This window comes from Berghia stephanieae, chromosome 3 (genome assembly GCF_034508935.2).
Source record: "Berghia stephanieae isolate SIO BIC M18660-M18661 chromosome 3, UCSD_Bste_1.3, whole genome shotgun sequence".
NCBI classification, from domain to species: domain Eukaryota; kingdom Metazoa; phylum Mollusca; class Gastropoda; order Nudibranchia; family Aeolidiidae; genus Berghia; species Berghia stephanieae.
Genome location: NC_088362.1, coordinates 6,708,955 through 6,732,954, shown reverse-complemented (window position 1 = coordinate 6,732,954; position 24,000 = coordinate 6,708,955). Strand labels below are relative to the sequence as shown.

Here is a 24,000-nt window from a genome sequence, read left to right as displayed (position 1 = left end):
ACCCAGCATCGGGTAATTATACAATAATTATCTTTTGATTTTTACTTTTGACTTTTGATATAATGCACAGACAATTAAGCTTAGCAGGTCAATTCCAATAACTTATTTTTCCTTTCAAAAATATATCATTAGTTCATTGGAGACATATTTTGATGTCAGGGAGTTTTGTACAGGGAACTGTTGTTTAAAAAAAACAAACTTGAGATTTTATATAGCGCAATATCCACTAAACATGCTCAAAGTGCTTGACAAGGGGTCCCTGGCCAACAGCAACATGAAACATGTAGAACGAGATATGATGACGCCTGTTAGGCGATATTACAATTTTTTTTCTGACAGAGACAACGCTGTTAACGGCCAGGTAATCATTTTTCACCTCAGTACGGTGAGAGAATGTGAGTAACGAGTCTTCTCCAAGGACTCAACTATGCGCCGAGCGAGGCTCGAACCCAGGACCTTCAGATCCAAAAGGGATCATACCAAAAGACCACATAGCCTCATAGTTTATACCTTGTACTATGCCTCAACTGACATCACTAAAACTTACTGTCATGAATACATCTTCTTCATTGCTCGAGTCATGTCGACATCACCATGCTTAAAAATTGGAACAAGTATTAACCCACTCAACCCTAACACCGACTATATCCGTAGTATACCCGGGTTACTTTTACCCCATGCCTATTTATTACATTTTTATGAGACAAATTATAGGCGTAGTATCACAGCTAATGTTTTTATTTTTACATGTTAATGGTAGATCGAGTTGAATAAAACTATCTATCCACATGCTCATTTTTAATTTAATAGATTTTTTTCCCCAATTTGAAAAGTAGCAAAATTCTCTAGGATTGAGTGAGTTAACTTGACTGTGCCCTTTCTCCAATGCTAAGGTCACAAAAGTCTTAATCATGCATAAAACAATGAATTAAAAAATCTATCTTTCTGGATGAAAAAGAAAGTTTAGCCTTATATGTGACCCATCATCTCAAAACGGTATTATGTCGGAATGAACCATATGCTTAAAGGCCGAATTAAATGTTTGTTTGTTTTGTTTTTAAGGGTTTTACGGCGCTTGCAACACATTAAGGTTATATCAGCGCCAGTAAAAAGGAAGAAAATGGGATAGTAAAAAGATTTAGAATTACAAATATAGCACACAAGAAAAAGTAAGACAAAGGGGAACTGGGAACAAATAGGTATCAGATGTAGATTCCAAGAGCATACCATCAATGTACTTAGTCTGATATCACCTATAAGTCTCACCCAGGCACAAGCACAAAATCCAACAAAGAGGAATACACTCAAATGCTTACATTTCATTATACATTAAAAATAACAAATTTAATAACACATAACAGAGAGATGATTTACAAGGAAATAAATATCATCTCCCAAAACAATAACTATGCATTTGACTGTTTCCCTCTCATCTAGGACTCCGGCCAGGGCCAGGACAAAACCAAGTAATCTCATGCCAAGACAAAGACAGAAAGCATGTTGGAAAACAGACATAAGGGGATAGAAGACACAGTATGTAACCCCCTGCCCACTATGGGAGCCGAATTAAATGTTAAACTGGTGAGGAATATAAATCGTTAGGAATAGCACCCTAAAATATGGTATCCATTCTCCTCAATAAAACATACAAACTCAAAACAAGTCTGATATTTCTGGCTATAAATTCAATTTTCAACATCTTAACCAACCCGACTTAATACCAATGGTAACATATACTGTAACAATAATTCATGAATGCTCAAATTGAGTGAAATGCTGATATGGTCATGGGAATTATATTTTATATATCTTTTTCCTTGTATGCATCGTATACAATCATGGAATCATTTATTATCAAGACATGTTTGTTTGTTTGTTTTTAAGGGTTTTGCGGCGCTTGCAATATATTTAGGTCATATCAGCGCCAGTAAAAAGGAAGAAAAATGGATAGTGATAAGATTTTAGATGTACAATTAAAAGGACTTGAGGAAAAGGTAAGACAAGGGGAATGGTTCAAATAGGGAAAAGATGTAGATTCCAAGAGCACACTATCAGTTTACTTAGTTTGAGATTACCTAAATGTTTCACCAAGACAACAGCACAAGATCCCACTCAGAGGAATAAACTAAAATGTTCACAAATCATAAGCTAAAAATAACAATCCATAAAAGAGAGATGATTTACATGAAAAAAAAAACCATATTAAAAAAACTGTAACTATACATTCAACAGTTTCCCTCCCAGCCAAGAACTACGGCCAGGGACAGGACAAAACTTAGTAATCTCATTCCAAGAAAAAGACAGAAAGCAATTGGAAAATAGATATAAGGGGATAGAAGACACAGTAAGTACCTCCCTGCCCACTACGGGAGGTCGGGAACCCCACCCAGTATAAAGACATGGACATCTATTAACATTTCAAAGCATACGTGAGAAGAATTCATGGTTTAAAAAAAACAAAACAAAACCCAAAAAAAGAAAAAAAACTCCCCCCCCCCCTTTCAAGACCTGGGAATATGAATGAAAAGGGCATGGTTTAGTTTCAGAAGTGTAATCGCACTAGTGATATTTTAACTAATGTCAACACCTAGGAGTAAATCCTAAGGAAAAAGTTTTGTTCAGTAAAATTTCAATCCAAATGTCATATATCAACAAAATCTATCCCAATATTCAAAGGACATCGATTCACATCATGGATTCAAAGGCACGACACAAAGAAATGATTTACAAGAAGAAGAAAAAAAAAATCTCCAAATGACAGATTCTCATTCTGTAAAGATCCCGGCTAGGGTAGGAGTAATATCAAATATCTTCCCCAAGACAACGTAAGAGAAGATTGTGGCTGGTGAGAATGTTTTTATCCTCTATCTTGGAGACCTTAATATTTAGTATATGTGTCTGTGCATGACATAATCAGTCGGAAGGTGAAAATTTTGGATTTGCATTTTTTGCATTTTCTGAAAGAATATGCTCCCCAGAACATTTTAAACTTTATTTGAAGTAAATCGGGTGATTTTTCATGAAGTTATGGTCAGATGTATGGGAAAGGTATCCAGCAACTTTTCTCAAATTTCATACTTTTTCAACTTGACTAGCTGTAAAAAATATTTAAAAGTGAAACTAAGCTTTGAAATTTCCCGAAGATGTACAAAAAGGTTGATTTAATCATTTATGACAAGAACTCATTTTTGATCAAAATTGACCTTCTAACTAAACTTGGCAATATCTCAGTTCAAACCTTTTCACCATCAGACTGATTATGTCATTCACTGTAACATATAATTAACACAATTGAATTTGTGGGATCATTTGAGACCCACCACCCCAAACCAGTGTTAAATGATCGGAATTAACAATATTTCTTTATTTGGGCATTTATTTTTTTAAAATTACATTCATTTTTCACAGTAATTTTTTTTTCTGCTGAGACAATGTCGTCACCGCTCAGGTACCCATTTACACCTATAATTAGAAAATGTGAGTAATGTGCCTTTCCCAAGGACTCAACTTTGTACTTCTGACAGCAGGACTCAAACCAGAGACCAGCACGTCAGAACCGTATGTCCCACCATGACAACAAAGCTGAGGAAAACAAACGATTAATAATTTTGTAAAAATTTAGCATATTTTTTAACATTGCTCACACCTCCACCTCTTCCTTCTTCTTCTTATCATTATTATTATCATTGTGTAAACAGATTTCTCATCATCATAAAAATCATTGTCAGTATAAGTTTGGCTTTTGGTTGATATATACCCGTCTCAAAATGAAACATTATTCCTGCAGTATTTATCTCCATAACGACTAATATTAATATTCAACCAGATGCTTACAATAAACCACCAAAATAAACTTTATGCTGCATTTCCATGCATATCTTTTCATCAGTATATTATTATAATTATTATTTGATATAGCGCCAATATCCACAAATAGTGCTCAGAGGTGCTTTACAATAGTTTTTTTGTTGTTTTTTTTTAGTATCTCACATGTTCATTCATTATATAAATGGATAACAATGAAACCAGTATAATATGACCTTGATGACAACAAAAAGGCAGCAGCCTCTTATGGTTTTCACACTACTAAGTTATGACGATCGACCCAATCAGCAAAGTCCGGTCCGCATTCGTGCACGTGCACCGTCGCAAACCTGCCGGGTCGCATCGTCACAACACACCGTTCGACTAGATGCTCTGCCGTCTCAGGTTCTTGCCCACAGCAAGTACATGTTGGACAGGTAGTAAGACCCCACCGATGAAGCGCACAACAAAAAGGCGTAATGTGGAACCAAAAAGCATAAACACGTAATTTGATTTCAAAAAGGGTAATAATAATAATTAGCCTTTTTTGGCATATTGTTGGTAGCTCTGGTAAAGGTGAATCAAGCTTTGTTAACAACAAGAGAGTTGGTGTCAGGGTTGTGTGAGTTTTGTTTTTTGTTTTTAAGGGTTTTACGGCGCTTGCAACACATTTAGGTTATATCAGCGCCAGTAAAAGGAAGAAAATGGGATAGTAAAAAGTTCTAGAATTCCAATTAAAGCACCCAAGAAAAAGTAAGACATAGGGGAACTGGGAACAAATAGGGATCAGATGTAGATTCCAAGAGCACACTACGAGCATAATACTTGTACCAATGTACTTAGTTTGAGATCACTTAAAAGTCTCATCCAGACACAAGAACAGGTCCCCACTATAAGGAACACACTCAAACGTTTACAAATCATATAATAAAAAATGTAAACGAAACATAATACAATGCATAACAGAGAGATGATTTACAAGGAAAAAAATATCATCTCACAAAACTATAACTATACATTTGACTGTTTTCCCCTCAGTAAGGCCAACATGCCGGGGCCAGGACAAAACTAAGTAATCTCATTCCAAGACAAAGACAGAAAGCAAGTTGGAAAACAGATATAAAGGGATAGAAGACACAGTAAGTACCTCCCTGCCCACTATGGGAGGTCAGGAACCCCACCCAGTGTGTGAGTTCAATCATTCGTGATAAAAAAGTCAATCATTTAAAATCTTACAATACAATACTATAAAACAGTAGGACCAAATTTATCTTGTTTAAATTGAATAAAAAATAATCAGCCCCCCCCTCAAAAAAAAATACCTCACCAAAAATCAAAGACAATAATGATTATATAACAATAACAAATCATAAATATAAATAGGACAAAATAAGTTCCTTTCGTTGTAAATATGAACAGCATGTTATAACAAATATGTGCCCAATCGTATTAAAACGGCATTATGTTGGACTGGAGTGGACGAAGAAATTTGATTTTTAAAGTCAAAACGATGAAAATGAAGACATTTAATTGTATTTTGGAGTTTCGGCATCAAAAGCCACTCTCATCAATGAATGCATTTATTTTAGCTAAAATGTTACAGGTTAAACTTATAATTCATTTTTTTAAAAGCATCAGGTTCGTCTCAACATAATACCGTTTTGAGTCAATAGGCCACATATGATGAGCTTATTTGTTCAATGTCTCTTTTTTGTTTTGTTTGTTCTAAATTCCAACATAATTGGTATCTTTACTCACTCGAGTTCACCCTCATTGAAAATCGAACAAATTTGTACGATTTTCCATGCATATGAACCCGAGAGAGTTAAATTTATTTAGATTGAGGCCATGACTAAAATTTGGTGCAAGTCAAAAATGGTACAAGAGGGCAGCAACATTTCAAATTATGTTTGCAAAATGAAAAACGATACAATTAATTAATTCAATAACAGTTAAAAGCCGATAATCGGAACGCTCCTTCATCGGAACAGCAGCTTAATTGCGGAACGCTTTGAGACCCTCAATAAAAGTTATAAGTAATTCTTTATGTTCAAGTAATAAATAATAATGTGAAATTGAATGTAAGCTTCAATTTAATTACAAAAACAGATCAAATGAATGTTTCGGGTTTCCCCTTTATCAACAAAACAGGATGAATGAAACACCACAGATGAATGAGATGATGTGGTAGTGGCGTAGTAAAACGTTCATTTGATTTGTTTTTGTAATTAAGTTGAAGCTTACATTCAGTTTCACATTATTATTTATTTCTTCGAGCTTCGAGCAGCAACATTTACATGATGTTCAAATAATCAAAATATAGATATATCGTTTTGAAATGAACAAGATTGGAATTATCTTCGCTTCTTAAAATGAATAAAAATGTTGATTGAATGGCATTAGGTTGATCACCACCTATTTACCTTTGTATGGTAATATGTTATACTTTATCCATTTGGCCATCTTAGGGAACATCAAATTATTATTAAAGAAAGCACATGTAATGATGCAATGGTTATTTTGCTTTTAATTTTATTGAGGCATGTCGCTGTGGTACGTATGATGTTAACTTCCGCTTAGCGCAATGTCAATATTTTAACTTTTCATAGTAGAAAATCAAAACACTTGAGTAAAATCTAGATCCACAGAATGAGCAACAAATATAATTCCCCCTTTCTACAAAAAGTGCTGTGTGATCCAACGATCGACGGAATGTCTAACAACCGATGGATTGTCGTACATTCTGTAGATCCATGAAAAGCACTGCCCGATCGATGGATTGCCCAAATTATAGTATATTTCTCTTCCAGGCATAAGCTACATTGTTTTGACGTTGGTGTGTATCCTGTTGCTTTAGATAAAATTTTCCATGAAATGTTGTGGTCTAGTTTGTTGTCTTTTAATTTCCAAATATGTTCGCTGAGTTTTGTGGATGTTTTTTTGTTAGTGTTTCTAAATGTTGAGGTGTGGAGGTTGTATCTTGTTTCGAAATTATTTTCCATTAGTCCTACATATTTTTCTTGCTTGTTTGTTTTAGTTTCAGTGACTGTGGCTTGGTAAATTAAACTTGATTCTAAACATTGTTTGTTTAGCGGGCAATGTTCCTTATTTCTGCAGTTGCATTTTCTGGTGGTTATATAAATGGGATCACTCACTTATATGTGGCCAAAACATATGTTTTTGTGGCTTTCATCCACTTCGTCAGTTGGCATAATATATATAAATAAATAATTTCACTCAAGTGAGTGAATTTATTTTTATATGCTCTTACCTAAATTACCGAGTACTCTCGTACCTACAAGTTCCCACTAACACTCATAATATATATATATATATATATATATATATATATAATATATATATATATATATATATATATATATATATCTGTGGTCAGTTTGAAGTTCAAGTGGGCTATCCCCTATTATAAATAGGTTTGGACTACCTAACTTGAACATCAATTTTTGATATACTAGACAGCTTTTATTTAAAGATCATTTATTTTTAAAGATTAAAAGTAGGTTTGACATCAGTCGCTGGCATTGTGTGTTGCACAAAACTTGTTTTGGACTTTAAAGAAAAGTATGAGGCAGTTAACATGTTATGTGTTTTGAAAAATTATGGTAACGCCCACCTGACCTTAATAATATCCATATATGCCTTTTCGTAATGAATATAGTCGATATGTACTTATTTGCAGTTCTGATGGAAATTTTTTTTTAATTATGCAAAATATTGTCCATTATAATAATGTTAAACTAGGCCCATAATTGCATTCAGATGTCAGACCTGCAAATATATTCACGTCAAATGTTCAATACTGAATAAGTTTAAATAAACATACATTATGAAAAATAATAAGACAGGATAACGATAGCGTTGAATTTGAATTCTTGTAAAATATCACATTATATAAACACTAGAATACCAATACAATGGATAGATAGAATAATAAATGGGGATCAACGAATATAAACAAAATCAAGAAAACAAAATGTATTTGATTTGTAAAGTATTGCCTCAAACATTATAACACAATAGAATGGTGATTGTTCTCTCTCTCTCCTTCTCTTTATCAATCTATCTACCTATCCTATCTATTTATCAATCTATCTACCTATCCTATCTATTTATCAATCTATCTACCTATCCTATCCATTTATCAATCTATCTACCTATCCTATCTCTTTATCAATCTATCTACCTATCCTATCTATTTATCAATCTATCTACCTATCCTATCTATTTATAAATCTATCTACCTATCCTATCTATTTATCAATCTATCTACCTATCCTATCCATTTATCAATCTACCTACCTATCCTATCTATTTATCAATCTATCTACCTATCCTATCTATTTCAGTCTCCTTATTTTCTTACCCTTCAGCTGTCTTTCCCAACTAGCTTAATCACTTTGCTTTCACACACACACACATACACACACACACACACACACATACACACACACACACATACACAAAGCCCATCGAAAAGCCAAATATAAAGAGTTTTATTCCAAAGTGAGAAATATTTCCTGACAAATTTAAAAATGACTTAATTTAAATCTTTGCTGACATTGACAAGTATGTTTCAGTTTTTACACTGCAACAATTATTTCAAGATAAATAATTGAATCCCAGAATTCTATCTGTTCTTTGTAGGTCTATCATATATTTTTTTTTTTTTTCAGAAGTAGATTCATGGCATTTTATACATCTCACTTTAGAAACAAATAATAATGTGAAATTGAATGTAAGCTTCAATTTAATTACAAAAACAGATCAAATGAACGTTTCGGGTTTCCCCTTTATCAACAAAACAGGATGAATGAAACACCACAGATGAATGGGATAATGTGGTAGTGGCGTATTTAAGATGAATAAACACAACAAAACTTGACAAATGACAACAATACATTTAACCCTTCAAAGACGAAATATTTTTCAATAAATACTTCATTCCATTATTTTTCTGGTTACAACAGTTCATCGTCGAACTGTTTTAACCAAGAGAATAGTAACACTAATGTGACCAGACCTTCGTTGAGGTTAAGAATGCATAGCTGTTACTATTCTTTCAGTGAAAACAGTAAAATTTTGAGTCAGTTTACATTACATACCTGCCAAATTGAAAACTTCAAATTTAGTAATTTTTATGTCAATTTTTAGTAAATTTTTCTGAAATTGTGTACCAACAACAACAGTATTATTATTGTGATTATTATTATCATTATTATAGTAGTAGTAGTAGTAGTAGTAGTAGTAGTAGTAGTAGTAGTAGTAGTAGTAGTAGTAATAGTAGGAGTTCTTTTTCTTATAATTATTATTATTTAAGTATTACTAAGAATTAAAAATTCGTAATTTTCCATAAAATTTCGTAATTGGCCATGAAATTTGTCTAAAATTCGTAAAATTACGAAAAATTCGGCAGGTATGTAGTTTAGAGTGAAATTAAAACCCCATCTGTAAAGGGTTAAGACTATTCATTCTCAGCGTGTGGCAAATAAAAATAAATCTAAACCATAAAATTAAGACGTTGGAGCAGGTCCAACAGTCCATCCATGTCTAAACGTTCCACAGGTCTCAATTCCTTCTAGTAGAGTCAACGGAGAATCCGATAGCTTGCGACTTTTACTGTGTAAAAGCCATAAAGATAAAATATCACTCATGACTTCTTTCCCCATACGCAATTCGAAGAAAGTCCGCTTACTGAGTAAAGAATGGGCAGGGCAACTGGTGAGAAAAATACCGTTTTTCTCAGCCTTATTCACATCTTTAGCTACTAAGTGGACAGCGTCTCTTGCTGTGTACACAGATTCGATGTAATGGTCTGGACAAATCTCCTCAAAGCAAGGGATTTGGAGAAGTTCATTTCTCTGCCATGTGTCGAAGACGGAGTTGATGAAGAAGACTGGAGTGAATACGTAGCTGTGGTAGTTACCCACCAACAGACACTTCCAGCCCTCTTTTGATGTTGTCGTACACTCCTGGATGCTCTCGGCAGCTGTTAAGATATTTTTCAAAGACAAAATAATTAATAAATTAATAAATTGAGCTTTATATAGAGCGATATCCACTAAATGTGCTCAAAGCACTTTACAAGGGGTCCCTGGTCAACAGCAACATTTAACATGTAGGACAGGACATGCCGCCTGTTAGGCGATATTACAATTTTTCGGACAAAGACAACGCTGTTAACGGCCAGGTACTCATTTTACACCTGAGTACGGTGAGAGAAAGTGAGTAAAGAGCCTTTTCCAAGGATCAACTATGCGCCGAGCACGAGGCTCGAACCCAGGACCTTCCGATCCGAAAACGAGTGTCATACCACAAGACCACATAGCCGCACTACAAAACAAAATGATGTAACCAATGTAAAAGTTGTAGTTTTATTTTCATCTCATTGAATATATATATATATATTTGCCAATCACATGAAACACAAATCAAATTACAAAAATTACAAAACGGTAGTTTTTCCGGCTTAATACAAAAAAGTGATTTAAAGATAAAATAACTAGAAATGTGATTTAAAAAACTATCAAAGTATGTCCAGTTTCGTCAATAAAACATATGAACTTACCCCAAGCCTTGAATTTTTAAATTATACATTTAACTGGCATGGCGGATTTTTGCAAAGCCTGCGGCCGCAAAAATTCACAAAAATTCCTTGATTTGAATTACGGCTGCAAAATCTGCAATGTTTTGCAAATTTTTGAGATTTTGTGTGTGCACCATAAAAAATTGATAGAACCTCTTGTATTTTTGTGCGGCTATGAGGTCTAGTGGTACGACACTCGCTTTCGGATTGGAAGGTCCAGGGTTCGAGCCCCGTGCTAGGCGCATAGTTGAGTCCTTGGAGAAGGCTCTTTACTCACATTCTCTCACCATACTCAGGTGTAAAATGAGTACCTGGCCGTTAACAGCGTTGTCTGTGTCTGAAAAATTGTAATATTGCCTAACAGGCGTCATGTTCTGTCCTACATGTTAAATGTTGCTGTTGACCAGGGACCCCTTGTAAAGCGCTTTGAGCACACTTAGTGGATATTGTGCTATATAAAGCTCAATTTTAATGTTTTTTTTAAAGCTCAATTTTTCAGGTTCGAACTTAAAAGATAATTGGCTATGAGAGGCGGACACCACTGAGGAGTGATCGGGGAACCACGGGATATGGACTCCAGTGGGGAGTAGACCTGATGCTATGGGAGGTGGACACCATTGGGGAGTGAACCCGGGAGTATGGGAGATGGACACTAGTGGGAATTGAACGTGGAACCACAGAAAATGGATTCCAGTAGGAATTGAACGTGGAACCGCAGAATATGGACTCCAGTAGGAATTGAACATGGAACCGCAGAAAATGGACTCCAGTAGGAATTGAACGTGGAACCGCGGAATATGGACTCCAGTAGGAATTGAATGTGGAACCACAGAATATGAATTCAGTGAGAAATGAACCCGGGACTATGGAACCACGGGATATGGACTCCAGTGGGGAGTAGACCTGATGCTATGGGAGGTGGACACCATTGGGAGTGAACCCGGGATTATGGGAGATGGACACCAGTGGGAATTGAACGCGGAACCACAGAAAATGGATTCCAGTAGGAATTGAACGTGGAACCGCAGAAAATGGACTCCAGTAGGAATTGAACGTGGAACCGCAGAATATGAATTCCAGTAGGAATTGAAAGTGGAACCGCAGAATATGAATTCCAGTGAGAAATGAACCCGGGACTATGGAACCACGGGATATGGACTCCAGTGGGGAGTAGACCTGATGCTATGGGAGGTGGACACCATTGGGGAGTGAACCCGGGAGTATGGGAGATGGACACTAGTGGGAATTGAACGTGGAACCACAGAAAATGGACTCCAGTAGGAATTGAACGTGGAACCACAGAATATGAATTCCAGTGGGAAATGAACCCGGGACTATGGAACCACGGGATATGGACTCCAGTGGGGAGTAGACCTGATGCTATGGGAGGTGGACACCATTGGGGAGTGAACCCGGGAGTATGGGAGATGGACACTAGTGGGAATTGAACGTGGAACCACAGAAAATGGACTCCAGTAGGAATTGAACGTGGAACCGCAGAATATGGACTCCAGTAGGAATTGAACGTGGAACCGCGGAATATGGACTCCAGTAGGAATTGAATGTGGAACCACAGAATATGAATTCCAGTGAGAAATGAACCCGGGACTATGGAACCACGGGATATGGACTCCAGTGGGGAGTAGACCTGATGCTATGGGAGGTGGACACCATTGGGGAGTGAACCCGGGATTATGGGAGATGGACACTAGTGGGAATTGAACGTGGAACCACAGAAAATGGACTCCAGTAGGAAAATTGAACATGGAAACACAATATGAATTCCAGTGGGAAATGAACCCGGGACTTATGGTAGGCGAACACTAGTAGGGAGTGAACTCCGGACTATGAGAGGTGAATGTCACTGGGGAGTGAATGTAGAATGATGTGATATGGACACCATGGGTGCCAGCAGGAAGAAGTGCTGAAACCTGAAACTAAAATCTCGCCACTTTGCCAAATCTGAAAATGTTCTTACTGAAAATGCGGCCTAAACTTTACTCTTATTTCATCACCGTTTTTATACCATTATTAAATTATTACACAGCAAACATATTGACACAACGAGGAAATTAATTTGATTTTAAAACCAACTTATAATACATAGTGAAATACTCACAGTGCAGTTGTCTCTCTCTAGGGGAGCCAAAGAACAGAGAGAGAGAGAGAGAGACAGAGAGTACCGGAGGTACTCCCTCAACATTTTTTGAAAAAATTTAGTATACTGGAGGTATTTGACTTCGAGATATCGTGAAACCGGTATTCCGGCATGAACCGGAAAACTGACACCCTTGATGGACACCAACAGGAACGTATTGTGCCTCGAGTGTGAGGTTTTATCCGTAGAATGTCCCTGAAATTTGAGATTGAGGGTAGGCAGGCCTGCAACAGCTTTGTTGGGGAGGAATTTAAAAAATCTTATAATCTTTTTATAATGATCATTTTTTAGTTAAATCTCTCTCTATACCAATTACTCAGGCTCACAACGCTTTTCTCTTTCGTGAACTTATTGTCAGTTTTTACGAAATATGAACCGCAAATTTTTTTCAAAATTTTTGCAAATGTATTTTGCTTGCAAAATTTGAGAATTTGGTTTCAAAATTTTGGATTTTATTTTTCAAAAAACTGCCATGCCAGATTCAAATTTTAGCATTTAGATAAACCTGGCATAATACCATTATGAGGCATTGGATCACATTAAGGTTAGGTTCATACCTAACTCTTTCCTTACCGATCATTTTCAGTATTTTCCCAAAATGGCGGGTTTAACCAGCAGAAAAATTGTTTTTTAAAACTCAAACAAGCTCTCTACAAAACAATGTTATGTTCTTATTGATTAAACAAAGATCATTCTTCAATGTTTGTGATGTACAAAACATATCTGAATAAGAAAAATTTATATTGTGTCGTAACAAATGTGACGATTTTGCTGCAGGTGGTAAGGTGATTAATCAATAACAAAACAAAAAGTAAAAAACTAATTACCTTTCCTTCAGTGTAAACATTCCTAAAACTTCATAGTCATTAATCCTTTGAAACGCTTTTATGATAAAATTGTTGTGTGTCTGCTATATGGTCTAGTGGTATGACACTCGCTTTCGGATCGGAAAGTCCTGGGTTGGGTTCGAGCCTCATGCTCTGCGCATAGTTGAGTCCTTGAAAAAGGCTCTTTACTCACATTCTCTCACAGCGTTGTCTTTGTCCGAAAAATTGTAATATCGCCTAACAGGCGTCATGTCCCGTCGTACATGTTAAATAATGCTGTTGACCAGGGACCCATTGTAAAGCGCTTTGAGCACATTTAGTGGATATTGCGCTATATAAAGCTCAATTAAATTTTTTTTTTTTTTAACCTCTCCTTACCATCCATGGGAAAATCATTACAATGTTGTCATTTAGATTACTTTTGTTCATCACACAATTAAAAGGAAATTTTTTTGTCATAGCTATCGTAGAAACTTGACATTGTGTTGTAGAACTCATTTTGCTGAACAATATTATGTATGGAATGTACTTGTTGCTTTTTTTTTGTTTTAGAAAGAAAAATCTATTTTTGTGTTGGGTGGGTGTGAAGTTTCGGGACTAATTCTGAAAAATGGCTGCTGGTAAGGAGAGAATTAAAAGAAGTAAACAACAATCAAGTTTGAAAAAAAAAAGAAGTTCTGGACAAACCTTTAATGTTGTGGAGTTCATAAATATTCCGGAATAGGTTAGCTAAAGTTGCGTTCCCTTTAATATCTGGAACATCCACAAACATGGAACCATCGACAACAACGTGGAGGGAATGAACGGATGGGGGTAGTCTCGTGCGAAGACGGTCAGCATGAATCAAAGCAGCTATGCCTCCAGCTGCAAATGAATGAAGTGAAATTTTATTAACATTTTATGTACAACCTGAATGTGAAGACGGCCAGCATGAATCAAGGCAGCTATGCTTCCAGCTGTAAATGGATGAAGTGAAATTTTATTAACATTTTATGTACAACCTGAATGTGAAGACAGTCAGCATGAATCAAAGCAGCTATGCTTCCAGCTGTAAATGGATTAAGTGAAATTTTATTAACATTTTATGTACAACCCGAATGTGAAGACGGCCAGCATGAATCAAGGCAGCTATGCCCCCAGCTGTAAATGGATGAAGTGAAATTTTATTAACATTTTATGTACAACCTGAATGTGAAGACGGCCAGCATGATTCAAGGCAGCTATGCCCCCAGCTGTAAATGGATGAAGTGAAATTTTATTAACATTTTATGTACAACCTGAATGTGAAGACAGTCAGCATGAATCAAAGCAGCTATGCTTCCAGCTGTAAATGGATTAAGTGAAATTTTATTAACATTTTATGTACAACCTGAATGTGAAGACAGTCAGCATGAATCAAAGCAGCTATGCTTCCAGCTGTAAATGGATTAAGTGAAATTTTATTAACATTTTATGTACAACCCGAATGTGAAGACAGTCAGCATGAATCAAAGCAGCTATGCTTCCAGCTGTAAATGGATTAAGTGAAATTTTATTAACATTTTATGTACAACCTGAATGTGAAGACAGTCAGCATGAATCAAATCAGCTATGCCCCCAGCTGTAAATGGATGAAGTGAAATTTTATTAACATTTTATGTACAACCTGAATGTTGGTAAATAAAAAATAATTTAATTAAGAAATCTGTTTTAATAAATCTTAAAGATAACAACTATCTAAACTACTTCAGAGTTTGTAGGAGATACGAATATGAAGGTAAAGAATAAACAAGATTGTGAAAAACAGTTTTCATAATATCAAAACTTTTGATACAAAAAAAAAAAAAAAAAAAAAAAAAAAAAAGAAAGATGCATTCTCAACTATGAAAACTCATAAAATCCTTTGGAAACATTCAATATAAGTAAAACATAGTTTAGAAACGTCCTCACATTAAGTAACATAAAAGTGTTGAACGTTGTCCAAATAAATAAAGAGAAAGGAAGAAGAAGAAAAAAAACCCCGAACAAAGCAACCAATAACAAATTAAAACAAAAACTTATCCCTCAACCCCCCCCCCCCCACACTCCAAAAAAAAAAAAACAAAAAAAAAAAAAAAAAAAAAAAACAACCCAAAAAAACAAACAAACAAAAAAGCTATTTTAAAAAATTAATTCATTTTTGTTAACTGCCTGTGGCAAGTCTCTCTCTCTCTCTCTCTCTCTCTCTCTCTCTCTCTCTCTCTCTCTCTCTCTCTCTCTCTCTCTCTCTCTCTCCATCATCGACATTACCTGAAGAACCAGTCAAGATAACCTGCTCAGCCTGTTTCAATCTTGTGGTGAGTAAAACATATTCCAACAGAGCATCAAAGTTGAGTGCCCCTCGACTGTAAATCTTGGCTGATTTGTAAATCATTGGACTAGAGACATTTCCTGTAGATATGTTTTTTTTTAAAAATTAGTAAATAATAATAATAATAATAATAATAATAATAATAATAATAATAATAATAATAATAATAATAATAATATAATAGTAATAATAATAATAATAATAATAATAATAATAATAATAATAATAATAATAATAATAATAATAATAATAATAATAATAATAATCTTTATTGTCCAAATAGGCAATTATTGTTAGGTTACAGCTCTTGTAATAGGGGGAAAAAAGTAATTAAAATAGTAGTAATAATGATGATAATAATACTGATAGTAATGATGATAATAAATAATAATAATAATAATAATAATAATAATAATAATAATAATAATAATAATAATAATAATAATAATAATAATTAATAATAATAATAATAATAATAATAATAATAATTGGCCATGAATAGTGTTACTGTAGGAAATGAAGCACTCCGAGTTGGAGATTATCCTTTTTTCTGTACAATGAAATAAACAACATGAATCTTTACTATCTTTTTAGAGTGGATCTAATATTTGATCCAGCAAACCTACCACGCTAGACCAACAATGGATACACAATTTTTTTTTTAATTGGCTGAACACAGATTTAAACAAGTTCTGTGTGCTGTATAGACTAATTGAGCTAATGTTAACATCAATCTCGATCAAATAAATGACGACTTCCTGAGTTCTACCGCAGAGCCAGTCTTCAAGCCAAGAAAGTAGTTTCAGTTCATTTTGTTTTGAGTCGTTTTCTTCATTAATGGTCTTTTTGGGAGACTTTGGGTTGATGTTTTTTTGGGGTCAACAAGACATAGCATTGAAACAAGGGATTCCTGGATTGAGTATGCTTCAGGCACTTTCTTCTTTTCTTTTTAATTAGCCCGGAATTTGCTCATTTGGAAAACGAGTGATTTTTGTTGATATTGAATGTTTGATGTCCTCATGGAATGACTAGATGACAATATTGTGTTATGTTGAGTAAAAAAACATAATTAAAAAAGAATATAATAGAGAATGCTCAAAAGTTGTGAGATTAAAAATAAAAATTCAATCAAGTGTTTTGTTTTATAAGGCAGCTCAACTGAAATGCTGATGTGCAGTGCTTTGCAAACAGCTAATACAACTTGCCGTAATTTTGAGCATCCTTTACAACAATTTACTATATCTTGAGCATCCCTCTCAAATTTACTGATTAAAATAAAAGTAAGGTAGTCCTTCAGAACCATGGAGTCGGGAGTTAATCATGGTTTCTATAGTGTGAAATAGACAATAGCAATTGCTTGCTATCCTTTGGATAGGACACTAGTCCATCGCAAAGTACTTTCTGCCAAATCTAACAGACTCAGCTATCCATTCACTGCTGGGTGGACAGGGGGTCAGACAAAATCTCGACTGCACCCAGGATTGATCTCGGTCCCTTTGCGTGTGAAGTGAGTGCTCTAAATGGGTGCCAGCAGGAAGAAGTGATGAAACCTGAAACTAAAATCTCAACACTTTGCCAAACCTAAACTTCACATCACCGTTTTTATACCATTATTAAATGATGACACAGCAAACTTATTTTACTCAACACACTGAAACCGGAGGTATATGACTTTGAGATATCGCGAAACCGGAATTCCGGCATGAACCGGAAAACTGGCACCCATGGTGTTCTACCAACTGAGCTATGGGAAACTCCATACTGATCAAACTTACCTAGAAACGAACTGCCATCACAATATAGAAAGACAGCTACATTCCAGGTACAAAATTGTGGATTGATTTTACAATCCTTGGAGAACATTCCACCTGGTGTAATAGAGGTGTCTGCTTTCTTGCTGGATCCCAACTGTGACAAGCTCCTGTTGCGATTGATTGAGAAACATTAATGTTTAACTTCATCGTTTATAAAGTGATATGTGGGCGTCCCTGAGATAATCAGTCGCATGGTGAAAAGTTTTGAACCGAGATATTGACAATTTTAGTCAATAGGTCAATTTTTATGGAAAATGAGATCTCATCAAAAATCATTTAATCAAACATTTTTCTACATATTGATGAAATATTTTAATAGAAGTCTACTCCTAAATATTTTATTTTAATATTTATATGAAGGTAATTATTATACTTAATATAAACTCTTGTCAACTTTGGAAGCGATTTTCTCAAAATCAGGGTTTCACACCCTAGCCCATGCATATGACCATAAATCACCCGATTTGCTTCAAATAAAGATTAAAATGCTCAGGAGACATTGGGCTTTTAAAAAATGCAAAAAAAAAAAAAACCCCGCAAAACAAACATTTTCACCATGCAACTGATTATGCCAGGGACGCACACATATAATAAACAAAGTCTGTCATCAGCCTTTGACACTCAAGACTCAGATATCTGACAAACAAATCAGGAGTTGAGAATAAATTAAATATATCAATTAAACCTTTATCATACATTTTCATTGTTCATACTATGACATAAGAATAAGAAAATTCTCCCAACATGACACAGAATGTTTAGTCCAACATTCTCACCACTTACTTAATCAGTGCTGATGGTGACAAATGTGAAAAAGGAGGAAAATTTTTGACCAGTTGCCTTTAAGCCCCATTTTTACTGCATGAATTCCCACTTTTAGAGCATTTGAGATTATAAATTATCATTGATACTCTAGCTAAATTCTGGAGAGTTTCACTGCACATTAAGTCTATCACTACCTGTACATTTGCTTGTGAGAAATTCAGTATTTTCAAAGGAGGAAATTCCCCTCTGAGTACAAAATCGCGGATTTCCGTGGATCCGAGGAAAACCATCAGCACTGCTTAACACCTTTTAAAAACGCTTTTCTGGAAAAAACCCAATTAAGGACAATATGCAAAAACTAACCTTTCATAACATTGTTGCTTATTTTCACACCATGCTCCTGGAAGGAGATGAATGATCCAGAACTGAGAAGAAACGGCACCTGCAAAAAAACAAAACAAAACAAATATATATATATAATTAATAACAAACACACCGGAACAAGAAATAGGGATGCAAATATATTCCTCCCACCAAATCCAAGCATCAGTACTTTATAGTCACCTGGAACAACTACAAAAGACTTCTAAAGTAACTTCTACGTCATGGGACAAGACCGAAGGGCTAGATCTCAGGTGGTCGCTGGTTCGGATAAGTAAGTAAGTAAGGATGCAAATATAAACAATGAGGAACTACAGATTTATCGTCAGCTGAGGAGGTGCGACCAGCACTGAAACGATTGTCCTGACAAAATACAATGTGAGCGTCCTTATCTATTTTTACATGCTCTAATTAATTTTTCGAGCACTCTAGTATCTAAAAGTACCCACCAACACTCACATATATACATGGAGACATGGGACAATAATCAACTTATAAATTTTAATATCTTTCAAAACTTTATTTCAAAATCAAACCTTTACATTTTTACACAACAAGTACATTGAAACTAGTTTTCTCAATTCATGGGTGCACCAGCAGGAAGAAGTACTGAAACCTGAAACTAAAATCTCGACACTTTGCCAAACCTGAAAATGTTCCTACTGAAAATGTGTCCTTAACTTTACTCTTATTTCATCAGCGTTTTTATACCATTATTAAATGATTACACAGCAAACATATTGACACAATGAGGAAATTAATTTGATTTTAAAACCAACTTATAATGCATAGTGAAATACTCACAGTGCAGTTGTCTCTCTCTAGGGGAGTCAAAGAACAGAGAGGAACAGAGAGAGACAGAGAGTACCAGAGGTACTCCCTCAACATTTTTTGAAAAATTTAGTCATGGACACCGGCTTGTGCCCATCACTCAGCCCCCCACTGAAACCGGAGGTATTTGACTTCGAGATATCGCGAAACCGGAATTCCGGCATGAACTGGAAAACTGGCACCCATGTCTCAATTTGATTGATTTTAAATCAGAACTTAAAGTGGGAGGATAGGGACAATAACCCGAGAGACTTGGACACCCTGGGAAACATGGGAGAGTAACTTTGCACCAAATAAAAAAAAAAAAAAAAAAAAAGAAAAAAAAAAAGGATAGATCCACTATATTTGGTCTGTTAAATGCAAATGCAAGGCTGCCAAGTTCACAAAGTCAAAATGCGGGACACCTTTTTTTTTTTGGACGGGGTGGGGGGTGACATCACCGGTAATCATGGCAGGTGGTGATAATGGAATAATAACGGTGATCTGATATGGCATATGGATCGTAGTAATGCACTCCAAAAAAAAAAAAAGCTTATAATGACCAATTGACAAATAATTTAGCACTATAGTGCCAATGTGACCAGAAAAATGGTTCTTCTTAATGGTGCCAAAAAGATCTGGTCCCTTTTTGAGGGGCGAGGGATCATATTAAAAAGTTAGCTGTGGAGGTAATGAAACAAATTTATCAATTCAGGGAAATGCAGGACATTTTTGCCTTAAGCGGGACGGCAGGACACAGCCTCAAAATGCGGGACACTTGGCAGCCCTGCAAATGGCAGCTGATATAGGAAGTCTCAGAATCGGTCATCTCTAGCTTCTTTGTTTTTGTTCCAGTGTCAGCTTTCTGGCTTATAAAAACATACTGACAACTGCCATTTCTTATGTCAGACGCCTCACACAACACACTTGTTTTCTCACACTTTTTCAAGTTTCATTAAATTATCCCCTTGCCCTTGAACTTGAACAATCCCATTTCAAAGGATAAAAAATGCAAAAAAAAAAAAACAAACAAACAAAAAAAAACAACAAAAAAACCCCACAAGTTTCTGAAGGATCTCATTAAAAAAAAGAATAAAATTTGACGTCGGTGAGATTGGCACAGTGCTAAACAATGAGGGAAGAAACATGGAAACAAAAAACACAAAACCCCCCAAAAACAGTAACACTAACACAACAGTAACACTACACAGTAACAGTAATAATAATAATCGTGATTTACCCGCTCTAAAATAATACGCTGGAGGAGTGCCATCCAAACACCTTGCTCCTCTTGAGTAAGCAAAGTTTTTAGGCAGGGTAACGAGTTCAAAATCAGTATCACTTTCATAGTGGAAGTTTCCAAAGATGTTCTCATTTGTGTAACGAGTCGAATAATCGTAAGAACCCCCACGACAATAAAGAGCAAGGCAATATAAATATAAGCCTTTTGGAACCCAAGACACGCCTAACTGTGTGCTTGGATGATGCGTGTTTATTAAAAAGTAATGCATCCATTCTCAATCCTAATATCTAAACATCAAGCTGAATATGATGAGTGGTGAAACATCAACATCGTCTGCTGAACTAAAAGGAGTGGTGGGTGGCCATGACCACCGGACCGGTGGACAACCACAACGTCCTAGTAATCTACAGTCTCATCAAAGAATACATGCATTCTCCTCATAGAAATTTGCAAGTTCAATGTTTGTTTCTGGCTAAATATTTGCATATAGTATGGCCTCGTTCTTAAATGGCGTTGCGACTATTTATCCTGGATTGCGGTCATCAGTTTGAGAAGTAAACAAATAGATGGTACAGCAGATTCCGGATTTCGTCAACCCACGATCAAACTTTTTAAAAAGATGGTAAAGGCTAAGGAGACCACAGTAATATCCATGGCTATTGTGGCTAGGGAACCATAAATGGATGTGACCAACTTTTACTTATTTATTGCTAATAAATGAGTGAAGAAAACAAAACAAAACAACCAACCCCCCCCCCAAAAAAAAAACCCATACAAACAAACAAACCCCCCCAACCCCCCCCAAATACAACAACAAAAAAACCCCAAACAAACAAACCAAAAAAAAAAAAAAGCGACAACGAACAAACTAAAACAATACAAAAAAAAAACAAAAAAACAACAAAAAACACACCAAAGAAACCAAAAATAACACCCTTCCCCACCCCCAGAAAAACCCCCACAAAAAAAAAAAAACAGAAAAAAACAAACAAACAAAAAAATTAATAAATAGCTATTGGCTTAAAAAAGTCAACTGTTTCCGCGAATGTCTGAATAATTAGAACAACCTGCACTGTCAGTCTAAAAAAGTTATCAAGGCACTGTAATAAATTAAAGCAGTTTTTTCCCCTTCTGTCTATCTCTTTTTCTCTAGATTTTTATTCATCTTTTAAATCTTTTATCCTCCCTTTCTCTAATTTCTTCTCCAATTGTAAATATATCAGCGCTGTACCTGATGATATGGGTTTCATTTTCATTTTCATATATATAGTGTTATATTTGCAGAGAAGTCTTGTCGAGCTTTGTGATTTTTGGTAACTTCGCTAAAACTATCTGGCATCTTTGCCTGGCTGAGAAAACGAAAGTAGTTGTCTCCATTGTTGATAAACACAGATCTGTCTGTCTTAGATTTAGATTTTACTTTGACTTTGAAGTTTGAATTTCACAATTACTTGCCTTCTCCAATCCAGATGCTGCTGTAAAAAACACATAGTGATAAAGGTGAGATCTGTGACCTATAAAATATGGTGATAGACGTCTAGATCTATAGAGTGGTAAAAAATTCAAATTGGGTTTCGCGGTTTAGCTCCAACTCCAATGAAACCCATATCATAAGTCATCATATCATAAGTGCTTTTCAATACGATTTTAATAATGATACCAAAACTTGTGAAAATCAGAAAATGGTCCTCTATTTGCCTTTGTTGTTTACTGACGAACTTTTTGCTGTTGCATTCCCGGTAGTAACCACCATTTGGATTTCAAATTCAAATCAACACTACTGGCCTTAAAGTTTACTTAAAGCGAGTGTCATACCACTAGAACATTCACATAGCGACATAAAAGTAGAGCGACACATCGCGTAACACTACATATTGCTCCAGTAGTTTGGTAATCCCAAAAGTCACTGAAGGAAAACATCTTTTATGCCTTGCTTTTTGTTTTTTTTCTTCTGCTATCGTACAACTGACATTTAAGATAGTCGTGATTAAGTATCATCATAAGTGTATTAAGAGTAAGAGTTAATCTGCCATATCATCAATAGTTCGTTATTGTTATTATTACACTTTTTTTTCTTTTCTTTACAGCTCTTATCATCATGGAAGCAAAAGTGCATAAGCATCTATCATCATTTTTGGCTCAGCATTCTTTACAAGACAGTGTTAGGTACTGTTTTTATTATTATTACCCTTATTTCTATATATATATATATATATATATATATATATATATATATATATATATATATATATATATATATATATATATATATATATATATATATATATATATATATATATATATATATATATATATATTTTTTTTTTTTTTTCTTTTAGCAGTTTCTTTTTGTAAAAAAAATGTAAAAATTCAACAAAAATTATGTTTGACAGATATAAGTCAGTCCTAAAATTGCACCTATGCTGGAAAAAATTGATCTCTCAATTTGGACATTTTTTTAAAAAGGCTTAATAAATTGAGCTTTTACATAGAGCAATATCCACTAAACGTGCTCAAAGCGCTTTACAAGGTGTCCCTGGCCAACAGCAACGTTTAACATTTAGGACAAGAGATGACGCCTGTAAGGTGATATTATAATTTTGGTGGCGTTTTTATACACCTCCGTTGGAGGTGTACAAAAACGCATCGTTTTTATGCACCTCCGTTGGCGGTGATGGTAAATTAATGAAAATGTTGCTGCATACGTCCGTGAAGTTTAAATAGTTTTAGATTGTAGTTTACCACGCTGCTTAGTGATTACCGATGTACGATGATAATAAATTAAAGAATAATAACAATAATTTATAAAATAAAAAGTAAAAAGAAACATGGCACACAAATACTGATCTCAAATAAATAAATAATTTTAGAAAATTAAAATCGAAGTTTTTTAAAAACATGATAAAAAGTTTTTGAAAAAAAAGAAAGAAAAAAAAAAGCAAACAAAAACAAAGTAAATCCAAAAAACCCAAAAAAATGTCAACAATGGGAATCGAACCCGGTACTTTCAAGGCTGGAGTCTGACAGCTTGTCCACTGCGCTATGGAGCCATCTGACTGTTCATCACATTTAATAAGGTCTTTCTAAAACATTATTTTACCTTCAATGCAACATCTATTTTCTGGTTTTATATTTCGATTTTTTAAATTATTATTATTTTTATCTAAATTTATTAACCAAAACATCCTGCAGATGTCACAATATAACTTTCGCCATGTCCAAATACAGAAACACAATATCGCTAATGAAATTGGGTGGAATGCGC

At 34.9% G+C, this 24,000-nt stretch overlaps 2 protein-coding genes across 2 annotated transcripts in view; one reads left to right on the top strand and one right to left on the bottom strand.

Annotated features, from left to right (window-relative positions):
• Positions 1-8,980: 8,980 nt before the first annotated feature.
• LOC144967075 (uncharacterized) lies at positions 8,981-21,333 on the bottom strand. The gene is made up of 6 exons (XM_078903893.1): positions 20,733-21,333; positions 18,665-18,743; positions 17,498-17,643; positions 15,662-15,802; positions 14,081-14,257; positions 8,981-9,811 (listed from the first exon to the last, which is right to left on the bottom strand). The coding sequence occupies exons 1-6, from the start codon at positions 21,001-21,003 to the stop codon at positions 9,336-9,338; spliced, it is 1,290 nt and encodes a 429-aa protein (XP_078760019.1). The 5' UTR covers positions 21,004-21,333; the 3' UTR covers positions 8,981-9,335.
• Positions 21,334-22,086: 753 nt separating this feature from the next.
• LOC144967074 (uncharacterized) overlaps positions 22,087-24,000 on the top strand; it is a 17,424-nt gene continuing 15,510 nt past the window's right edge. Inside the window, exons 1-2 of the mRNA XM_078903892.1 lie at positions 22,087-22,235; positions 22,823-22,901. Of these exons, the coding sequence (XP_078760018.1) occupies positions 22,834-22,901 (68 nt within the window). The 5' untranslated portion in view covers positions 22,087-22,235; positions 22,823-22,833. The remainder of the gene's footprint in view (positions 22,236-22,822; positions 22,902-24,000) is intronic.